Genomic DNA, 19,629 nt, shown 5'->3' on the forward strand with positions numbered 1-19,629 from the left:
CCAGAGAGACATTCCACAGCCAGCTTATCCTCAACTTGCTTTTCTCTCATATATCAAATGGGGTCCTGGAGAAATACAGTATAGCAAACTTACTGAAGTTCAAATGGTAGCAGTTAAGTAATTGAGGGTGGGAGACATGGTTTGATTTCATGCTATATAGACTAAGAAGCTGCAAATACTGACAGGTAGGTGAGGTGTTACTTTACATGAAGGTTAAAAACCCAAGGAAATGAAAATACATACAGTATTTAACAGCTGAGGATGCACAGCTATTAATCTAGGTTTATTGGGAGCAGGAAGAAAACAGATATTTAAAATGTGCAGTGAAAATGACAACATTGTTGGAATTCAGTCAGGGACAGATTATCTATTATTAAAACTCACAACTAAGAGTGGCTCCGATTATTCTCTACTAATGTTTTTTAACTCAGTTTTTGCACAAAGCCTTTAAAACTATAGTTCATTGTGCACATTGGACTAGAGGCTGCTTTTCCTTCAGCGCTAGTCTGTGCAAACAGCTCTTGCATGCTTCTGTGGTAGTACTGGATACAAGACCAACTCCCTTCACAACTGTCTCTCACGTCAACAGCTGAGCCCTCAGCCTACAGCTGCTGTCAAGTGTCACATGACACCTGGTCTGAAAGCCTGGTTTCACCTTCGCCTGAAATAAACAAGCAGAATCTCTCTCCGCTCTAACCAAACATGAGTGAGTAGAATTGGAAATAAGCTGTCACTGGAATATGATAGAAAGGAGCATTTTCATGTGTTTGAGATTACCCAGCAGCTTTTTATGTAAAGTGCAACACATTAAAAACACAGGATTTCAAAAGATGTCAAAAATGGAAGCAAGCATATGGTACTGTACTGTAGGTGCTTGTTGTCCACTAAAAAGTTTCTGTGCAATGAAGTATATTAAGAAAGGCAGTGAGATACAGAACTTCAAGTAGGGAGCTGCGACAGCATGCGTAGGCTGCAAAGGAACAGGTGACAGGTTTATTTCACGCTGAAAAAAAAAGGAAACACAACGTTTCGGCTGTGGAGCCTTCTTCAGGTGTGAGAAAGACAGGGTAGATGGCAAAGATTAAATAGCACAGGAGAACAAAAGATGGAAAAGTGGCAGAGAGGCCACTCAGGAAGTGCAAAGTGGAGAGGGGTGGAGAAAGGTGTGAAGTCAAAAAAAGCTCCTTTCTATCATTCCAGTGACAGCTTTTTTCCAATTCTACTCACTTGTGTTTGGTGGGAACGGAGAGAGATTCTGCTTGTTTATTTCAGGCGAAGGTGAAACCAGGTGAAATGAAATACAGTACTTTATGGTCCCTCATGTTTATGTTAGGTAATGTTCTAGCTTGTTATACAGACAAGCATCTTTGCCAGAAAATATTTGTGCATTCTTACCCATTTACTACAATATCAAGATTTCCATCAGTTCACCAGTTATCCATATGCATGGTTTTTGGTTTAATATTTAAACAAATATGAGCTGCAAACCCTACTACACTCTTGATAATTACATGTGCTGAAGCAGTGAGTCATGCCAGTTCCACACACGTTCTCAGTCTCTGCAAACTACAAAACAAAGATGTCACACAGTTCAAGACCTAATGCTGAGATGAGTTTGGCCTCACAAGCCAAAATTCCCACACATACAAATAAAAAATGAAACTGCAAATAAAATGAAACCAAAATTACTTTGTTTCAATTGTTTTTTTACTGGACTTTGGTGAAAATATAGGACTTTTAGGATTTTAACATAAGTTATTTACATATTAGATATACTATTTAAATACAGCTTGTGCTTTCTTATATGTGATTAAGAAACTTTGATAATTTGATAGGGAGTGTTCTAAGGACTTGCAAGAATGCATATTTTTGATCCTAGAATTTGGAAATGTCATGATTAGATTTTACTGACAAGTTCTAAAAGTCAGGTTTTGGGACAGGGTATTGGAAAGAATACAATCAGAATGAAAAAGCAAATATTTAGTAACCCTGCTCTAAGAATAAGAAACCTAGTTTTGTGGAGAAGAGGTCACAATTATTCAAACTTTCCAGTCCCTGTGAACAGCACCGTCATGAGACATGAAGGTTTAGAAAATTATAAACAGAGCTGACACCCTAGTGTAACTGGTCGTTACTCATCCAGCATTGCATTTATACATGAAGAGAGGAGAAACAGCTGGAAATGAAGACATGACAACAACATTACAATTCACTTTAACATCTTAAAAGCATTAACACCACTACACTTGTGTGGTGGTGTTAAACTACATGCCAGTTTCCACTTGCAGGGTACTGATCAGATCAAATGGCCAAGTTCCTATATGACCATCTGCTTATATTTTGTTCATCGATTAGTACTGTATATAATAATCCAAGGCTCAAGGTTGCTTTCTGTTATCTCTTCAAAAAAAAAACGTTCGTATCCTTCATTCTCATCCAAGTTTAAAAGCAAATATCCTACCAGCCGCTGAGTAATTGGGAATTATTACAAGAGAAAACAAGAGCACTTTAGGCTCAAATCCCCTTTACCCAGCTCCTGGACTAAGCAGCTCTGATGGATCTAATCTCAGGTGAGCTTTCCACCACCAGTCAACATGACAGAAACCCGTTCGTCCCCTTCGCTAATGGCTAATGGAGACACTACCATCCAGGATTCAGTTATCTAAGGACAAATGCAGTTAGCACTGTGCTCAAGCCACAAGGCACAAGAATAACTAAAGTAATTCCGTGTTCTTAAACATCAGCATCCAAATTTGTGACTCTTTTCCAGAGTGTGGGCTTTCTGAAGCTCTTATTTAGAAAAGCAATTTTGTTCAAATGTGCTTCACATGCTAACTTGGGGACATCAGTTTAACCCCGTGATAGCAATGTGATTACAGTACCACAGCTGCAGCACTAGTTAAGCAGAGTGTTCCGCAGTTTGGTGAATGCTGTCACACAACACAGATACTGTATCCCATGTGTTTTCATTTGTTTACTCCCTGGACATCATGTCAGCAGACCAACGCCTGCCTCTAAGTCTCTAACCACAAAGGACTCCTTACATCTCAGAGAATGGCACAGGTGTAAAGGGTACTTTCATGACTTTACTTGTTTTGAGCTTTTATCTCGGGGTGGTCTCTGCATCTTTGAAAACACACCTCTTATTAGTACTCTTCAGTACTTAGTTTGTGACAAATGCATCTTCATTCACTCGCTCTAATTGGTAGCAGTTTCTGTTCCTGTAATTCCACTTGTCACAATATCTCAGTGCTCACAAGATGTTCCGTCAAGCTCTGTTTAGCCTCCTGTTATGTACAGCAGAGCACTGAAGCTTCCACTGATGTTCAGGGAAATGCACCAGAAATCACCAGATGTCACCCCCTGTCTCCCTGCAGACCGGAAAATGTGTGAAAGTCTGTGACAGAGAAAGAGAAAGCTAATCACCGTTGATCACTTTGTGGATCCTGAGAGCTGGCCTGGCACTGGAGTAATTCAATGGAACTGCATTTTACCATTATATAAATCATCATGCCTTATACTTTAGTATGAAGTCCCAAAGTCCCACAGCATGTCTTCCTTAATATTAGTATCAATGTTAAAATGTTTTTTTTACTCTGCAAATATATTGCATTTCAAAAACATATGGGGTTAAAGGTGAAAGACTAGTATTCCCAGACAGGTTCAGAAGGAGTGCTGTATTTAAGAAGTTATCAATATTGAGAGATTTTCAGTGCCTCCAAACAACAGGGTGGCTTGGCTTAACAATGATTTCTATGATATGCAGATGCTGCAACAAACAGCTACATCTGAGAAAGAAAATGGCTCAGCTATCAATATAGTAACCATTTCACTTGATCACTGTCATCAGACAATGGTAAACAGATACAACTAAATATATTATAGGAGAAAGAAAGTAGATCACTCGACGTACGAGTCTGGAAAATGTTCAATGCACACACTGTAAAGCATGGACACTGTAGCTGAATAACAACACAATGACAGTGAAAATGCTCTTAGTTCTCGAACTTAAAGTAAAGAACTCTTTCCAAAGTAATATAGCATTCTAGAATCTAGAACACGTGCTTTAAACAGTGATATAAAAAGGTAAAGTCCACACCAGAGTATAGTGGCTCATTAGGCAAGAGCTCATTCTGCAGTGTTAAGTGGACTAGAGAGCAGGTGACACAGGAGGACACCCAGCAGTGCTGGTCCCCCCTACACAGCTGGGGGCACAGGGGTAAAGCACCTCACTCAAGGAAGAACAGCATGGTTTACAGTGGAGACCTGAACTTACAATCTGTCAGTTAAGAGCCCAGTAGCTTACCCACTACAGTATACCACCACCAAATTGAGAAAAAAATTAGGCTGAGATTTTAATAGTGAGAAATATTTACAACAATGCATACCCATACCTGTTCACTTTCATAATACCCTGCAGCAGACAACTTATCACAGCCATTACTAACAAAACAAGGTCTGCAGGGAATACACTTTTCAGAATTGTCCATATTTACGAGAGTTTGAATGAGATCCAGCTGTCACCCACACAGCAAATGTTTGGGCAACAGTAACAGGCTGTGTAACACACACACATGTGCAAAGCTATGCGCATGGGAAGGACCTAACTTGGAATCATTAACCTTATATGTGAGATAAACTGCAAACAACTTTAATGGAAACAAAAATGAGAAAGAAAAAAAAAAGACCAAGACTTTGACATTTAATTGCCTCTAGCGTGCTGCTGCTACATCTACAGTTTGAAAACAGAATATCCAAAAGTCATGTAGCAAAAGACAAGGACAGGCCTATCATCAATGAACTATCAATTGAATGATGAACAAACAAAAGCATTTTGAAGGAGAAACCAGACTGAGCTACATTCAAGGCCCATTGCGTTTCACAGCTCTGATTGCATCTCCGATCACTTACCCAATCAAGGAAAGAGTCAGCACACGGAAGTCCTTCGCTCGCTGTGAATGCTTTCAGAGTTTTGATGAAAGCTGCACCTCACTCCTTTGATTACAACCAGTGAATCCGCTTGATTATTCCCATGCAACATTCAGCCACAGCAAGACGCGCTCCTGGCTGTCTGGTCTATTTCTGTAGGTTATAGGATAGCTGTTGTACTTGGGAGTGTAAAAAATGAAAAATAAAGTATACATGTGTCTCTTCTTTTATGACAATAAGACTTATCAACACCACAGTCCATGCTCCGGGTTTCCACACCTACTGACCTGGATTTCACTTCCCGGGAACAGAGACAGGCACCCTGTCCTTCGCACCGGCATTCCTACTGGGCTGGTCTGACGACAGTTAGCAGGGATATTTTAGGCTGTGACCTAACTCCAGTCAGAATGCTCACTGAATCACACTCACAGTGACTTACAGTCAAATGTGCCCAGGCAGCTGCCCAGTGCCTCTCGTGAAGTCAGAGAGGCGAGGTCAGCTTTGAAGTTTGCTCATTTGGGTCGCCAGCACAAGAAAGACAGAAGCCAAGCTCAGAGACAGAAACCCGCAGTATTTTGTCGGTTTCTGTGTTTAGCTGTAGAAAAAAGGAATGCCCTTCAAAACAAAGAAAATGCACAAGGGCAGCCACACTGACTCGTTTTGTTATAAAGCGTACTAAGGTACAATAGAGCACCTAGTATTGGGCTGACCTTATGAGCCTAGAGTACACTGAAGGACAGCCCTGTTAATATAAGAGAATATAAGACAGAACAACTGCTGGAGGAGAATCAGATGTGTTAGAAACACATGTAGTACATGAGAACAGTAGTGCAGAATAGATTCTAGAGGATGAAAGATGAAAGCACTGAATCTTTCATTGAGGGCTGTGATGGGAGACACTATCATAACAAATAACAAATCAGGTATTAAAAATGAAAAAAAAACAGGATATAATCCTTGTTGTGGAACTAATGGCCAAGTGAAACACATTAATATGCTAAATAAAGCATGCCACTTCAACAGTGTGAAAACATCAACAGGCAACCAGTTGTATCCCCTGTACTCTACTTTAGATACACTGCTGAATGAAATTACAACACATTCTGGAAAATACTAGACCTGGTGCGTAAATGTTTAAAGACACAGACCAAGATTAGGAATCTGGGGATGGCTAGTAATTGTTAAACTATGTCAAAAAACCCTTAAATGACATCTAGTGATACATTTTTAAGCTTTCCTATCATGTACCAAAATAAATAGAAAATATGAACTGATGTGAGTAACAAAGCTGAGGAGAGCAGTGGAATAAAACCTTCACTCTCCAGGTATTAATTTAAGAGACATATTTACCTCATGAGAGCTCGTTTATAGGCTCACTAGTTTTTTGCCTGTCTCTGCATTATGAAGCACATAAAATGCTGCTGAAAACCAGACAGGTAATAAGATGTGCTATTATTAAGACCATTACAGAAGCCCCACTGAGTGGAGAAATGATGCTCATGTCAATTAAATAATTAACATACAATAACAGCTAATGACAACGTTTATCACAAGGCTGATTTCCTTAAGTTTCCCAGACATCTACCTTAACTAGAAAAAGGAATTATCGTCCAATTATAGAGCTCAAAGCAAGGGCTCAAATAAGAGAATGACAGGTGTTGGATTTCTTTTTCACTACCGCAGTTATACCAGTTACCAAAAACAAAAATGAAGTCAAAGGGCTATCAAAACTCGTGACTCATTTTACAAATGTTATTAATTTTTCACCTACTGAAATCCTGGGGAAACTATTGTAATCAATTAAATGAAAGAGGTAAGTGAAGAAATTAATAGCTCAGTGTAGAATGAAACCCAAAGGCACTACTGCTATCAAGGTTTAGGTTAGGGCTATTCCGGTTCACTGCTTTACAGCAATCATGACTCAGCTCGGTGGTCATTCTGAAACCCGACCTGTGTGCTGGGATAAAGTGCATCACCACCACTGAGTGCAACACCTCTGTCCAAAATACAGTGGGGTGTTCCTTACCAGGCTGCACCAATGAATGTTCCAAAACAGCCCCACACAGGAGATCCAAAGAGAAATGAAAAAAAAACCACTTCTTGCACCTCCAGAAGAGGAAACCTAAACCCTAAAGATGTTCATCCCTTGTCATGCAATTGTGGAATTTGACTGCAGCTGGATATTAAGAGTTTTTGTCTGCTGCTTATCCATCTCTATGTCATAACACTATGCCTTGCTAAAAGAAAGGTCTTCAGTTTGCCCTTTTCTTCCAGTCTACTGAAATATCCACCTCCTACAATATCTTTCACAAGCTTTCTCCCCTTTTTAAATAACACGTCCACCCACACCTTCACTCAGCTTGGCTTTCTGATTTCCTTAACACTCAGAGGTACTTTTACATCTCCAGAGACATACAGAAAGCACGTCTGCTTTTGTGTTTGCAGATCAAGAGCACAATGCACAGCTGCAGGTCTGGATTGGTCACCTGTTGTTTCCAGGCTCCTCTGTGTACAGACATGCTCACCTTTTGTCGCCTGGCTCAACAGGGGTTTGCACTGAGCCAGTTCTCGCCAGAGTCCACTGGATAATTCTAAAATCATCCTTGCCTGAACTGCAAGCCAATGTGTTTTGGTCTTGCAGACACTGTAAACAGAGCGATTTCTATTATCCCTTTCTTGCTTGTGCCAGTTTCTTCCAGTACCATGCCATTTGACAGACAGATCTAGCTTCCAGAACCAAATTCCCAGGCAATGCAGTTACATCATTATAAATAAATTCACAGGAGCAGCTGCTAGGCCCCTCTAGCTGTGGACTGACCTATAAGCCTTAGAAAAAAAAACAAATAAAGAAAGAACATTCAGCTGTTTAGCTGTTTCCCACAATCTCTGCAAAAACACAGCCTCAGAACGAAAGACAGAAAAAAGGACCCAACCCATGGAAATTGGGCCGATGTCTCAGACAGATCAAAGCCTCTGATTGATTGCATTTTATGTTCATCTTGTTGCTTTAGGGCTGATGGTCAGAGCTGTATAAATGCCAATCCCCCCATGTGGCCACAGTCACAGAGTAGTCTTCACCACTGCTCCCATTCTGCATTCTGCACATGCCTGCATTATACAGCCAGTCATCTGTGGGCTGTGAAGACTCCAGCCTCCTCCTGCACCAGCAATGTGGAGATCCGTATGTACAGCATGTGTGGCTTTCCATTCAAATATCTTGCCCCTTTCAATATGATATGTCTCAACTACTAGTTTATTTTTCAAACTACACGTTCCTTTAAAAATGTCATATTTGTACTTTAGAACTACAAATACAACTCTCCACTTAAACCTATGAATAGGATATCATGACCTTGTTGCATTTCTTGCAAATTGTCACAGCACTATGGGATCTTCAAAGACCACCAGGTCCAGACTTGCTTTAGCATCTCATTTGAAGGATGACACCTCCTATGGCACAGCGTCTCCTGTCACCACACTGCGGCCTCGGTTTGACAATACTGTTCCACAGGGAAGAGCACCGCCCCATCCCAGCCCGGAGCTCATGAGATCTGCCTACAGTGTGGGAACACTGCTGTTGGTGTGGGTTAAACAGTGTTAACAGCCAGATATGTCCTGACTGAGGAATGGGCCTTTAGGCCCCTTAACAGTTCATATCCAAAAATAGCATCAAGTCAGGCTGAAGAAGTCAGCTCCCGCTGCTGCCAGATCTTTCCACCCAGTGAAACACCGAGTGCAGCTGTATTTTTGGGACCCAGATTAATGTCTTCTGACCACCAACAAATAACACAGAACGATGACTCTAAGGGTCTGTTTTCATCATTTCACAGCCCCCAGGAGCACTTACTGTATATTGTGAGTTACTATGTCAAGTAATACTTAGTACTACAATACTAAATAGTATACTATACGTCAGTTAAGATGAAAAATACTATACTATATGTAATTCTGAATTTGTGTTTCATTTCCAAACACATCAGAATTTTTTAAGGCATTCTTTCAGACTTTAAACAAAATCTTTGCAGAATATCTGCAAAATGCAGTTAACTGGCAGTTGACTGTTACAAATATAAATAATAGCATGTGAGGATATTCATGTTTTAAGTCTTTGAAATCCAAAAGAGTTTATAGTGAAATAGAATAAGCAACAGCTTCTTTGAAAAACAATGTATAAAATATCACTATTCATCCAAAGCACGTTCATCTCAAGTGTATAGAAATATTCCAAGCATTTGGCTTTTCACATTTTATCCAGTAGATGGCACTCCACTTTTAGGAATTATCTCAGGCCCACAGCCACAGGCAAGCCACTGTAACTTACTGGAAAAGATAATCTAAGAGTCTAGTTCTACCCAGCTGTACTTACACCCAGGGAACACAAACTGCATGTGCAGAATGTTTTTCTGCCGAATGTTCTGTTGGTACATCAACTGGCACAGAAAGCACTGACTGTGCTTAAACAGGAGTATGAAATACCAAATTCAAAAGACCGTATTTTTTCTTCCTTTGAACACTTCCCTTGAATTACAAGTGTTGTAAATGAAGTTATGACATCATAAACTGCATCTGGCTCTTGATAGACCTCAGTGACTGGTTATACCAGGTGGGGCTGCACATTGGTGATGGTGGAGGGGAGTCCCCATTACCTGTAAAGCGCTTTGAGTGGAGTGTCCAGAAAAGCACTATATAAGTGTAAGCTATTATTATTATTATTATTATTATTATTATTATTATTATTATTATTATTATTATAGGAGTTTGACGGTTTGCATCTAGTTAAGTGCAATACAAAAGAAAAAACAAATGTCACTTAAAAGCCACATTTTAAAGGCTCTATTAATAACCCCTGTCATTATCAAGACACAGAGATATATTTAAATAGGTTAACTCTGAGAAATAGTAAATAGATCACTGACTTCGTTTCCAATAGTATAATAATCAGATACAGAAAAGCAAACACCACAACTAACAAATGAGCTAAAATGAAAGTCATTTAAACTGGCAGTCAAAGGCAGACTCATAGTCCGTCTCAGAAGGAGAGACTCTCAAGATTAACATTTCATATTCACATAATATCCACTTTGTCAAAATCTCCAGCTGTTTTTCCGAATGCTCTTCTTCAATAACAACGCATTTTGCCATGCCACACGACAATTTCTCATTTTTTGTGAAGATCAAATCTTTTTTATACTCCAACACTTATCTGCTCTAGGAATTAATGGGAAGTACTCAAACACGGCATCAGCCAGTGCTCGAATTTCGCTTCAGCCAAGGTAAGATGATAAGAAAATCAATTCTGCTCGTCACTGAGAAGCATATTCAGACATAAAAGGCAACTAAACAGCATGAATACAAATTCTTCTCACATTTCCGAGTGACTGAAAGCCAGCAGAGCATTGTTTCTGCCAGAAAGTGACTCAAAATCTCAGCAGAAAGAAAATGTTCCCTGATTACAGACTGAGCTCTGTTGCCACAGGTTCAGAACTGGGTCATGTCTCTGGCTGACATCGACTGGGAATTCCCATGTGGCCGTACTCAGTGAAGGGCAGGCAGGGGGTATCAGTTGATCAGGGCTCTCAGTGTGTCACTCAGGGAGTCTCAGTGCCCCCTGTGGTGTCCTAGGCCCAAGCAGGTTTGTGGTTCTGTTGTTGAAGGACATGCCTCTTCTCCAATCAGTGGACAGGGGCGGTGCTTCCTGTGACATATTAAAAGATGATTGGCTCAAAAGGGTGGGTGGGTCAGAAAAGCCTCCCCACACTTCCTCATTCACCCTGTGTGAGGTTAAAAACACACAATTGGCTATTCCATATCGAGTGGGTATACCAAAATAATTGGCCTGAATTTAGAAAAAAGGCAATGCCTTAATTACTAGGTCAAAAAATAAATGACATAATCCCCAACTACTGTACTAGCCCAGTGTGCATTAATCCAGGCCAACATTCAGATAAGGAAAATATTTGCAATAATTTCTCAGCATCAAGGCCCTGGCAAACAGAACATTTTGCTTGATAAATAAAAAATATGTAATTTAGAAATTAAATTACATCATACCTGTTCAGTATCATACATATTTGATACAACTAATGAGAACAGAAAGTTGTGTTTGACCAATAGTGTTGATGTCTCTGCTGCAGTCAAGGCAGACAGAGACATTGTCAGCATGAATCTTTTTCATTAGACAGCTAGTTCCTGTGGCTCTGGTAGATCGGCTGCTTCCAGCAGTCTGGAAGATATCAACAAGGATGCTGTACAATACATCATGCCAGTACCTCCCTCTTAAACACACAGTGAGCCATTGTGGTTTAGCTAACTGTGTGTCACAGGAAATCACACTATTATGTGAGTCAATGTTCATCAAGTATCTGTATGACGTGAGGGAAAGAGCAGACTAGTCGGTATCTCAGTTACTCAGAACACAACAATTCATTCAATTCATTTTAAGCCTTATATTCCACGTTTGCTCCTTCAACAAAAGACAACTAACACTTCTAGTTTATCTCCAGGCCACAATAATAAATTGTTAGCAGTTTGCTGGTACTTGCCAGTTCTTGCTAATAAGCTCAGGCTATAGGGTATAGTTTTATTCTACATTTGTTTACACTAATTTTAACATACATAATAAATACACCAATTTCCTCACCTGGTCAGTACTAATAGCATCTAACATGTCACGTTTCTCATTTGTTTACTGGTGCAGTATTGCACTGAGAGACTGCCTTATGTCTACACCGTGAAAGTTTAACACTCGTTCTAGCCATTACTCAGTTTGCTCCGCAGTACAGATGTCAAATATGGTGCTTGTTTTATCCACAGTTCAGGTAGCTGGAGATGGAGTTGGAGTTTCTTGGAGACAACAAATAAAGGAGATGCAATTATATTTTTCACAAGCAAATCAAAACACACTGTTCAGCGCATCACATATCTTGCTGTCATATTCTATGAAGGAATTTCAGTAATTACAGAGTGCATAATAACACGCTTGACATCCAAGTTAATCCAAAAACATCTGCCCGTTTGTGTTGCAAACACACTACACTGCATTTCTGGAGTAATGAGTACTTAAGAGGGTTTAGTAACATGAAGAGTCTAGTTACACTAAAATAAAATCAAATTTCAACAGACCTATTCTTCTGTTCATTAAGAAATTTCTATGGGAGACCATTCCTGATACTAATTTTGAATTAGTGATTTCTAACATAGACGTTAACTTTATTTTGAAATTAAAATATTAATTGAATGTAGCTGGGCCTAACGGCAAACAGGCCTTTGAACATAGTGCTCTGACATTTCAGTAACAGAACTGCACCTACTGATCTACAACTGAAAAGGAACACGGTCAATTAAAGCCAGTCTTTGCACTGTACAGTCTCAAAAACAGGTTGGAAAAGACAGGAGCCAGACTCCATTTCCACTTCTACTCCAACATTTTGAATCCTTGAAGATCGACTTACTGCATTACTGCATTGTACTGCATTAGCTCAAACTGTATTCCTCACTTGTGTTCCTTGAGAGCCACAATCCTAAATGTTTTATAGAAAACTCAAACTCCTGAGTAACTATAGACTCATAAACAGTTGTAATTCAGACGTATTAAGTCACTAAAAGATTCAATTAAGTCATTAAGGAGTCAAGGAGCAAGAGAACCAGAGAATGGAGTGAGGATTGTCAAGTTAAACTCAATACATGTCAGACCAGAGAAGAACTTGAGTAATTCACTTAGTTTAACATATCAGATGATTAATTCTTCACAGTGAAAGTGTTCCAGGTCTTTAGTAATTGGGGATTTAGGGTGATTTGGAAAGCCTGCTGGACTGGGGATCCCCAGGACCAGGGACGGAGACCCTGATTTAGGTATTAAACCCACCATGATCTTTGTGGGTCCCTGGGAATTCTCATTGTGCTGCAGTAAAAACATGAATTTACCATCTCAGGTGACCACATGACATGGAACTCTACAGCATGACTCAGGGAGTAGTACAGCACTGTGCTGGTTTTATGAGTTTCTGGTAGACTGAGCAGGTAGACAAGATGAGCTGAATGTTGATCTGTATCAAACTGAATACAGAATCCTCCATGGAGAGTTTTATTTTTTCAAAAACAAATTGTTTTCTTGTTTCCTACTGCACTTTACTGGAAAAACTGTAACACGGGGAGGAGGAATCATTACTGGAGTTCTTCCATTTTTAATGTTAAAAGGATTATCAGTCAGACTAATTTGTTGCAGATGCACCACTGCTTCCAGTGCTGTTGCACAAGCTCACCATCAAGATGCTACCACCATCACTCTCGCAGCATTGACAGCTATGGAGATATTACACAGCATGAAGGAAAAAGAGGCATCTCTAGGCATTTGCTTCTGACAAACATTAAAATGGCACGGAGCGTCTCTTTGACAGAAACCTATGGCACACGGGCGGAGAGGTGGCTCTGTGGCTCAGGATCTGTGCCTGTGACTGGAAGGTTGCCAGTTCAAATCCCGTGGCTGGCAGAGGAATCCTACTCCATTGGGCCCCTGAGCAAGGCCCTTAACCCCAACTGCTCCAGGGGTGCTGTACAATGGCTGACCCTGCGCTCTGACCCCAAGCTTCTCTCCCTGTCTGTGTCTCCTTGGAGAAAAGCTGGGGTATGCAAAAAGACGAATTCGTAATGTAAGAAATTGTATAGGGCTAATAAAGAAACATTATATTATATTATGTAACATTATAATTCAAAGTACGCCCCTGTGCAAGACGAAGATATTAATTTTACACGAAATGGTCTCACAAAATGAGAGCAGCCCTGGATAGCATTCTGGCCAGCTGACCAGCTGACTCTGATATCCTTCACTTCGATTTGTAATGACATCCCTCCAGGTAGAATTTAGTATTAGTGTGGCGGGCAGTCACAATCTGTTCCAAATTTAGGTCAGTTCCAGATCTGCTGATTTTATCATATCATATTAATTAGGCTGAAAACATATGGTGATTGATACTGATGCGGTGTTTATTATTTTTCTAAAATAATATAAAAGGGTAATCAAATTCAGTTCCTGGAAGGCCCAATGTCTTCTAGTTTTTGCCACACTTATGTTCTCATTTGGTTATTCTAATTATATAATTAGCTGCATAATGATAGTACAGTACTTCTAACCAGACTTTGAAGTCTTGTGTAATCAAGTATTAAAAACCTTAAGATAAATTACATATATATGCAATTGTCTAATTAAATAGATACTGTACACATATGTTTAATTTAAAAGGTAGGTTAATTGTTTAATTGACTTTCCAGGTTGGAACTCTGGTGTCAGTTTTGTGATTGGGATTTTTTAAATATTACAATTTGGATTGCAAGAATCTGATTGGTTTTCAACAAGAATATGAAAAGAGTATATCACAATAACTAATCGATTGAGACTTGATGTATACTCATCAATGTTCACTATCAGTTAAAGCCTGCTTCAGTAGAGGGTTTTCAGTGTTTACATTGTCTCTACCTCTTTGTATCTGTCCTTAACATATTTTGCTTTCAGTTTCATTAGCACTGCAGGGTCCAAAGAACTACAGCCAAAAGTGCAGTTAGTTGTTTTCAGGTTGGGTTAGAAATCACCTAAACCTCTTTATTGATCAGTACTCTTTATCCTTACAGGTTGTCGATTTTAAGGCTGTTGGTTGAGGTCCAGAGAGCAAGATCACATTCAACACAGTGTTAAATCACAATAAAGTTTCTTCACATGGCTGTAAAAACATGGAGGCATGGACAGAGGTAAGAAAGAATCAGGGCAACTGTGTGGTGTCTGCCAGTCAGTGCATAGCACAAGAATAAGGCACTCACTTTACATATTACAACCTCAACGTAATACTAATAGGCTTCTACAATAAGCAGAGACTGGCAGCTCAGAAGTCAGCTGTCTGGGCTCTCGAACAGCGGACAGGAAAGAAATATACCACTGCAGTAGACTCAGACACCCGCCGAAATGATCTGCTGGGATCAGCATTTGCTACTGCAGGTGTTTTACAAATATTATTAACCAGTTCCATAAAGATTAATCAAAATTTAGAAAATAGTTAGAAACTTAATATATGATTTTATACTTACAAGGCGAAATGTAATTCGGATAAAACACACGTTATAGTGTGTAATGTCTGATAGGAGAAACAGTAAGAAATGAGGCAGGGAATTCATTAACAAGAGAATTTGACAGATCTCGAGTTTTTAACCCATAACCACAAATAATACCCCACCAGCAACTGAGGCATCTATCTGTTCCGTGTTTCTTCAGTTTGACCATTTGGAATTAAAATGATTTAAACTGTGAATCTGCTCTAAGACTGGAGCAGCAGGTTGTGAAATCTGAACTGGATGCAATACATCCTTTACCATCAGTCGCTTCTCTTAGAAAGTACGCTGTCCCAAATTTACGTGTTTGAATGCAACCGATTATGATTATTGGTACAGTTGATGCACCCACCGTGTAGGAACCTGTGAGCTCAAGCACCACTCTCCAGGCAAAACAGTGACTGAGGCTGGCGTCACCTACAGTGGATAACCAATTACGCATGACTTGCAAACCGACACAATTAGTATTTCAGTATTTGCTGTCAGTTGGCTAATATCAGCATTTCCTGTGAGCTGCAGCTGAGAACAAGAAATAGAAAACGCATGTAATTAATTTCTTTCTGATTTTTTTTTTATTCAGTTCCACATCGAGAGCATTCAGTCTATGCCTCTGTGCTGCCAGACCACACTATTCCCATCATTCACTATTACAACATCCATATGCCACCGGTGAGCATGTTTATGAGCATCTCAGAGTTAATTAGGAGGATGTGACTGGTTTATTCTTCTTTTCAGTACAGCACCTGGTTTTCCCAGGTGGTCTCCTTTCTCAGACTCGACCCCCTAGTGCTATTCGTCTAGAAAATAAAACCCCAAAACAGAATGAAATCTTCCATCAAACACCCCTGCCTCAGCAGGACTGCTACAGGTCAGTCAAGTCTTATTGTTATCGTGGGAGTAAACACACACAATGATTAGCCTGACCACGCTATTGAGAGCCATTGAGGAGTTTCAGTTCCTCATAAAAACACCTATAGGCTCTGCAGGACCAGGGTTTTCACCCGGCTGTCCCTCACCTTGAGCTGCACCAGGTGGACGTCCACGTGCTTGTTGTGTGTGTCCTGGTGGACGGAGTGGGTGAGGTCGCGCACCCTGTCCGCGGTGCAGCGCAGCCAGGTCTCGATTTCGGGCAGGTGCAGGACGACCTTCCAGTCCGCCCCCGTGTGCAGCGGCGGGGGCTTGTCGTAGCGCTGGGCGGGGCCGGCCTCCTTCGCCAGCTCCCCCCCCCTGCCCTCCTCCTCCTCCTCCTCCTCCGCCTTGCGCGGCTCGACGGTGGGAGTGACAGTGGTGATCATGGGCGACACGGCGTCGGTGGCCATTGGAGACACTGCGATACTCATGGCAAAAACGACTAGGTCCTGGGGACGCCTTCTGGTTCTGGCGAGGGAAAAGAGAAACAATACTCATGAATAAATAAGGACAGGGAGAAGAACAGCTGGAAGTGGTATATCTGGATACCCATCCTCCATCACCCTCTCTCCTACGCTTCTTTAAAGTGATTTGGTTAACTGTATCTTTGCACAGGCTGACCCTTTTGCTGTAAACAGAGTAAATGTTCATTTTGTGTTTGGTGTTTTGATCTTTTTCAGGTTATTTACCATTGGATATGATCAATGCACAGTAGGTAGCAGTCTGTTTCTCTGTGTATCTCAGTGTTTTGCATGAAACAGTTTACTGGACAATAAACTGTCTGTCCATTTGTCATTTGTATTTCCTTTTCTGTATGTTTCAGCACATTAGATTGTTCCCATTATGTCCTGCCAATGTATAAACCAAAGGCCACACCTCTGTACGGACAGACGTTACATATTTAAACAGTTTGATACCCTAAATACTGTATCCCATTTTGAACTTTGGGCATTAGTGAAAGCATTTAAAAACAAATATTTGAACCACTATCAGATATTCAATATGACCAATAAATAGCTGGGTTACAATGAGTAGAGAAATGAAGTAGATAAATGCAATAAATACAGATACACGCAGAAACAATACCCTGTCCAGTAACAGCGCTATCCCAGCTGTAATTACTGTTTCATTTTTAATTCCCTCGAATCGCACTGCCATCCATCAGAGGTTATCATTTCACAGCCAGAATTGTGGGTTGCCTGCAAATCCCACAGCTGTTAATGAGCTGCAGGGCAGGAAGACCTTGCAGGCTGCAGCCCCTTGCTAATCTGCCCAGCGTGAATGGCTCTGTATCTCAACGTGTGCCCTTACTGTACAGAGAAATCTAAGACTCCTGGCAGATCACTTTTAAGGAGGAAGCAATCAACGCTACATATCAAGCACAAGGTTCCTCTTTCTCGCATTCAAGGCCTCAAATTTCCTGTTTGCTCTGACCTTTGGTTCTCCTTTGCTGTCCTCTACAATCAGACACCTTTATCACAGAGACTCACATTGTACCTAACATCAGCTTTCTTGGAACACACAAAGCTCCTTACTGTTAAGCAGACAGTTATATTACACTTTGTTTTATAATTTCATACGGAATATTAATGCTGTAGCTTTGCACTTTATTTAAATATATTCTTCCGGAGATTCTCTTCATTCTCTTGAACATGTGCAGGTGTAAATATTTCAGAGAAAAGGTATCAAACAGTGCACTGAGACAGTTCAGCCTTTATGAAACTCCACATGATAGAAAACAAAGTACCTGTTTAATCTGAGCTCATACGTTATTTGGTCCTTGATCATCTATTTCCATAGCTTTGAACAAACACCAGAATTGAGACGATCAGCGTCTGGACGATTTGAAAACCGGATCTGGCTTTAACATGCTCAGCGAGTTATGACCTTGCTGGCTTGGATATCAGAACTCCAGCAGCAGGTGGAAAGAACAAAGGCTACTGAAAAGGCATTAACAGAGTAGCAGGATGTGTGAAAAATGAAAACACCAGGAAAAGGGATGTTCCTTACTTGTATGTATTCATACTTAGGTGGAAGTGGTTCAGGTGGGTAGCTGCGTCAGCATGCGTAGGCTGCAAAAGAACAAGTAAAGGTTTATTCCTGTGCTGAAAAGAGAAGAGAGAAAACACAACGTTTTGGCTGTGGAGCCTTCTTCAGGTGTAAGCCTTTACAGGTGCTTACAGAAGAAGGCTCCACAGCGGAAACGTTGTGTTTTCTTTCTTCTCTATCCAGCATGGAATAAACCTTTACTTGTTCCTGCACACTTAGGTAGGTGTGTCTCAGGGTTTGTCCTTCACAGTGAAACACTTCTAGACTCTGCTGCGTAACCAATTAATACGACTCAGTGTAACTGCACTGTTAGTTAGGACATTTCAGGAGGCTTTACACACAGTATGAATTCTGAAAGAAAAACTTACAAACCTTCAAAAATGAGCTTCAAACATTAAACACTGCATCCCTAACACCTCTCCGTTGGCTCTGGCTCACCATAGTTTACGACATAAAGCACACTGCTCATCGGAGGGCCCTCTTCAAACATCGAGAGTAACTGAAACAGGCTCAAAAATTCCATCCATCCACAAATTTCACTGACGACAAATTCTTTCAAGCCACCCTGTTAGATGGCATTATTAGAAAATCTGCTTCCAAAAACCTTTTGTGCTTGTCTAAAAAAAAAAAAACAGAACAAAAATATTTATTGATGAAAACCGACGTTAGGCTGAGAATTCCGAGATGACTTTCAAAGTCTGAAGCAAAAAAATAATAATCTTGCTCTGAAGATCGGCCTCATGCTGGAGCCACTCATACTTTGTGCAGATGGTGAAGCCCAGGCAATATGTTATTAGTGTCTGTAAGGGCTGAAATCTCTCCCTCCTCCATGGATCACATTACATACACTACAGCATAATGGACGAATAAGATGTGCAGGAAAGAGCTATGAGAAAAAACGTGATGGATTCAGTAATGAAGGTGAAAGCATGCATCAAGTAAACACAACAAGGTAACATACAAATTAATTATTCAAAACTGCTCCATTAATCTGATCTTTGAACACGTTACACAACAGATAATGAGCATACAAGACGGGTGAATGGCCTTGCTTGTGGACTAAGAGGTTTTGACTGTGCTGGGATACTGTACGTAATTTAGGTGACTTGGCATCCTGTTATGACGCTCAACGTGTATAGGAGTCGAATTCTCCTGATTTATTTAGAGAAGGCAAAACCAAAGTTAACCCTGCAGAAAGTTCAAGGAAGATTTTATTCCTTATGTCTGAATTTTTAATAGCAGGGTTGAAAACCACTAGGAAGCTGAGAGGCAGACCTTTAAATAAATATGCGGTGTTTTTCTTTTGTGTTATCCTAAAAAGTGAACAAAAGGAATGTTCCACCCCAACCAGTAGAAAACCCAGCATAACCTTAGAATGCAGTTAACACCAGTATTATCTGAAAATGCTTTATTTGTAAGTAGAATAAGAAAACAAAAATGCTATTTTTAAAGAATCATATTTTCAGGACATGGCAGTGAATCATCAGATCTTTGCCAGAATTAGCATATGAAGCAAAGAAATAAACCAATAAGCCCCGATGGTACTGTAGATGTCTGTGGAACTCATTTGGCATGCACTGTTTCAAACCAAGAGCAGTTCACAATTCTAAAAGCATAATGAGTACATGACATGCTTATTATCAGTTC

The 19,629-nt window shown here is 40.3% G+C and overlaps 1 protein-coding gene across 5 annotated transcripts in view; it reads right to left on the bottom strand.

Moving 5' to 3' along the window:
• The window catches only part of akap6 (A-kinase anchoring protein 6), a 127,642-nt gene that overhangs the window by 91,063 nt on the left and 16,950 nt on the right, over positions 1 to 19,629 (bottom strand). For 3 of the 5 annotated variants that reach the window (XM_088647624.1, XM_088647623.1, XM_088647622.1), the window contains one exon: positions 16,041 to 16,401. In XM_088647624.1, coding sequence (XP_088503750.1) covers positions 16,041 to 16,364 — 324 coding nt within the window. In that variant the 5' untranslated portion in view covers positions 16,365 to 16,401. Of the gene's footprint in view, positions 1 to 5,216; positions 5,291 to 16,040; positions 16,402 to 17,943; positions 18,042 to 19,629 lie in introns of those variants that run through there. The other 2 variants (XM_088647626.1, XM_088647625.1) reach the window with 2 other exon arrangements.

The sequence above is a fragment of the Lepisosteus platostomus genome, chromosome 10, assembly GCF_059453375.1.
Source record: "Lepisosteus platostomus isolate fLepPlt1 chromosome 10, fLepPlt1.hap1, whole genome shotgun sequence".
Classification (NCBI taxonomy): domain Eukaryota; kingdom Metazoa; phylum Chordata; class Actinopteri; order Semionotiformes; family Lepisosteidae; genus Lepisosteus; species Lepisosteus platostomus.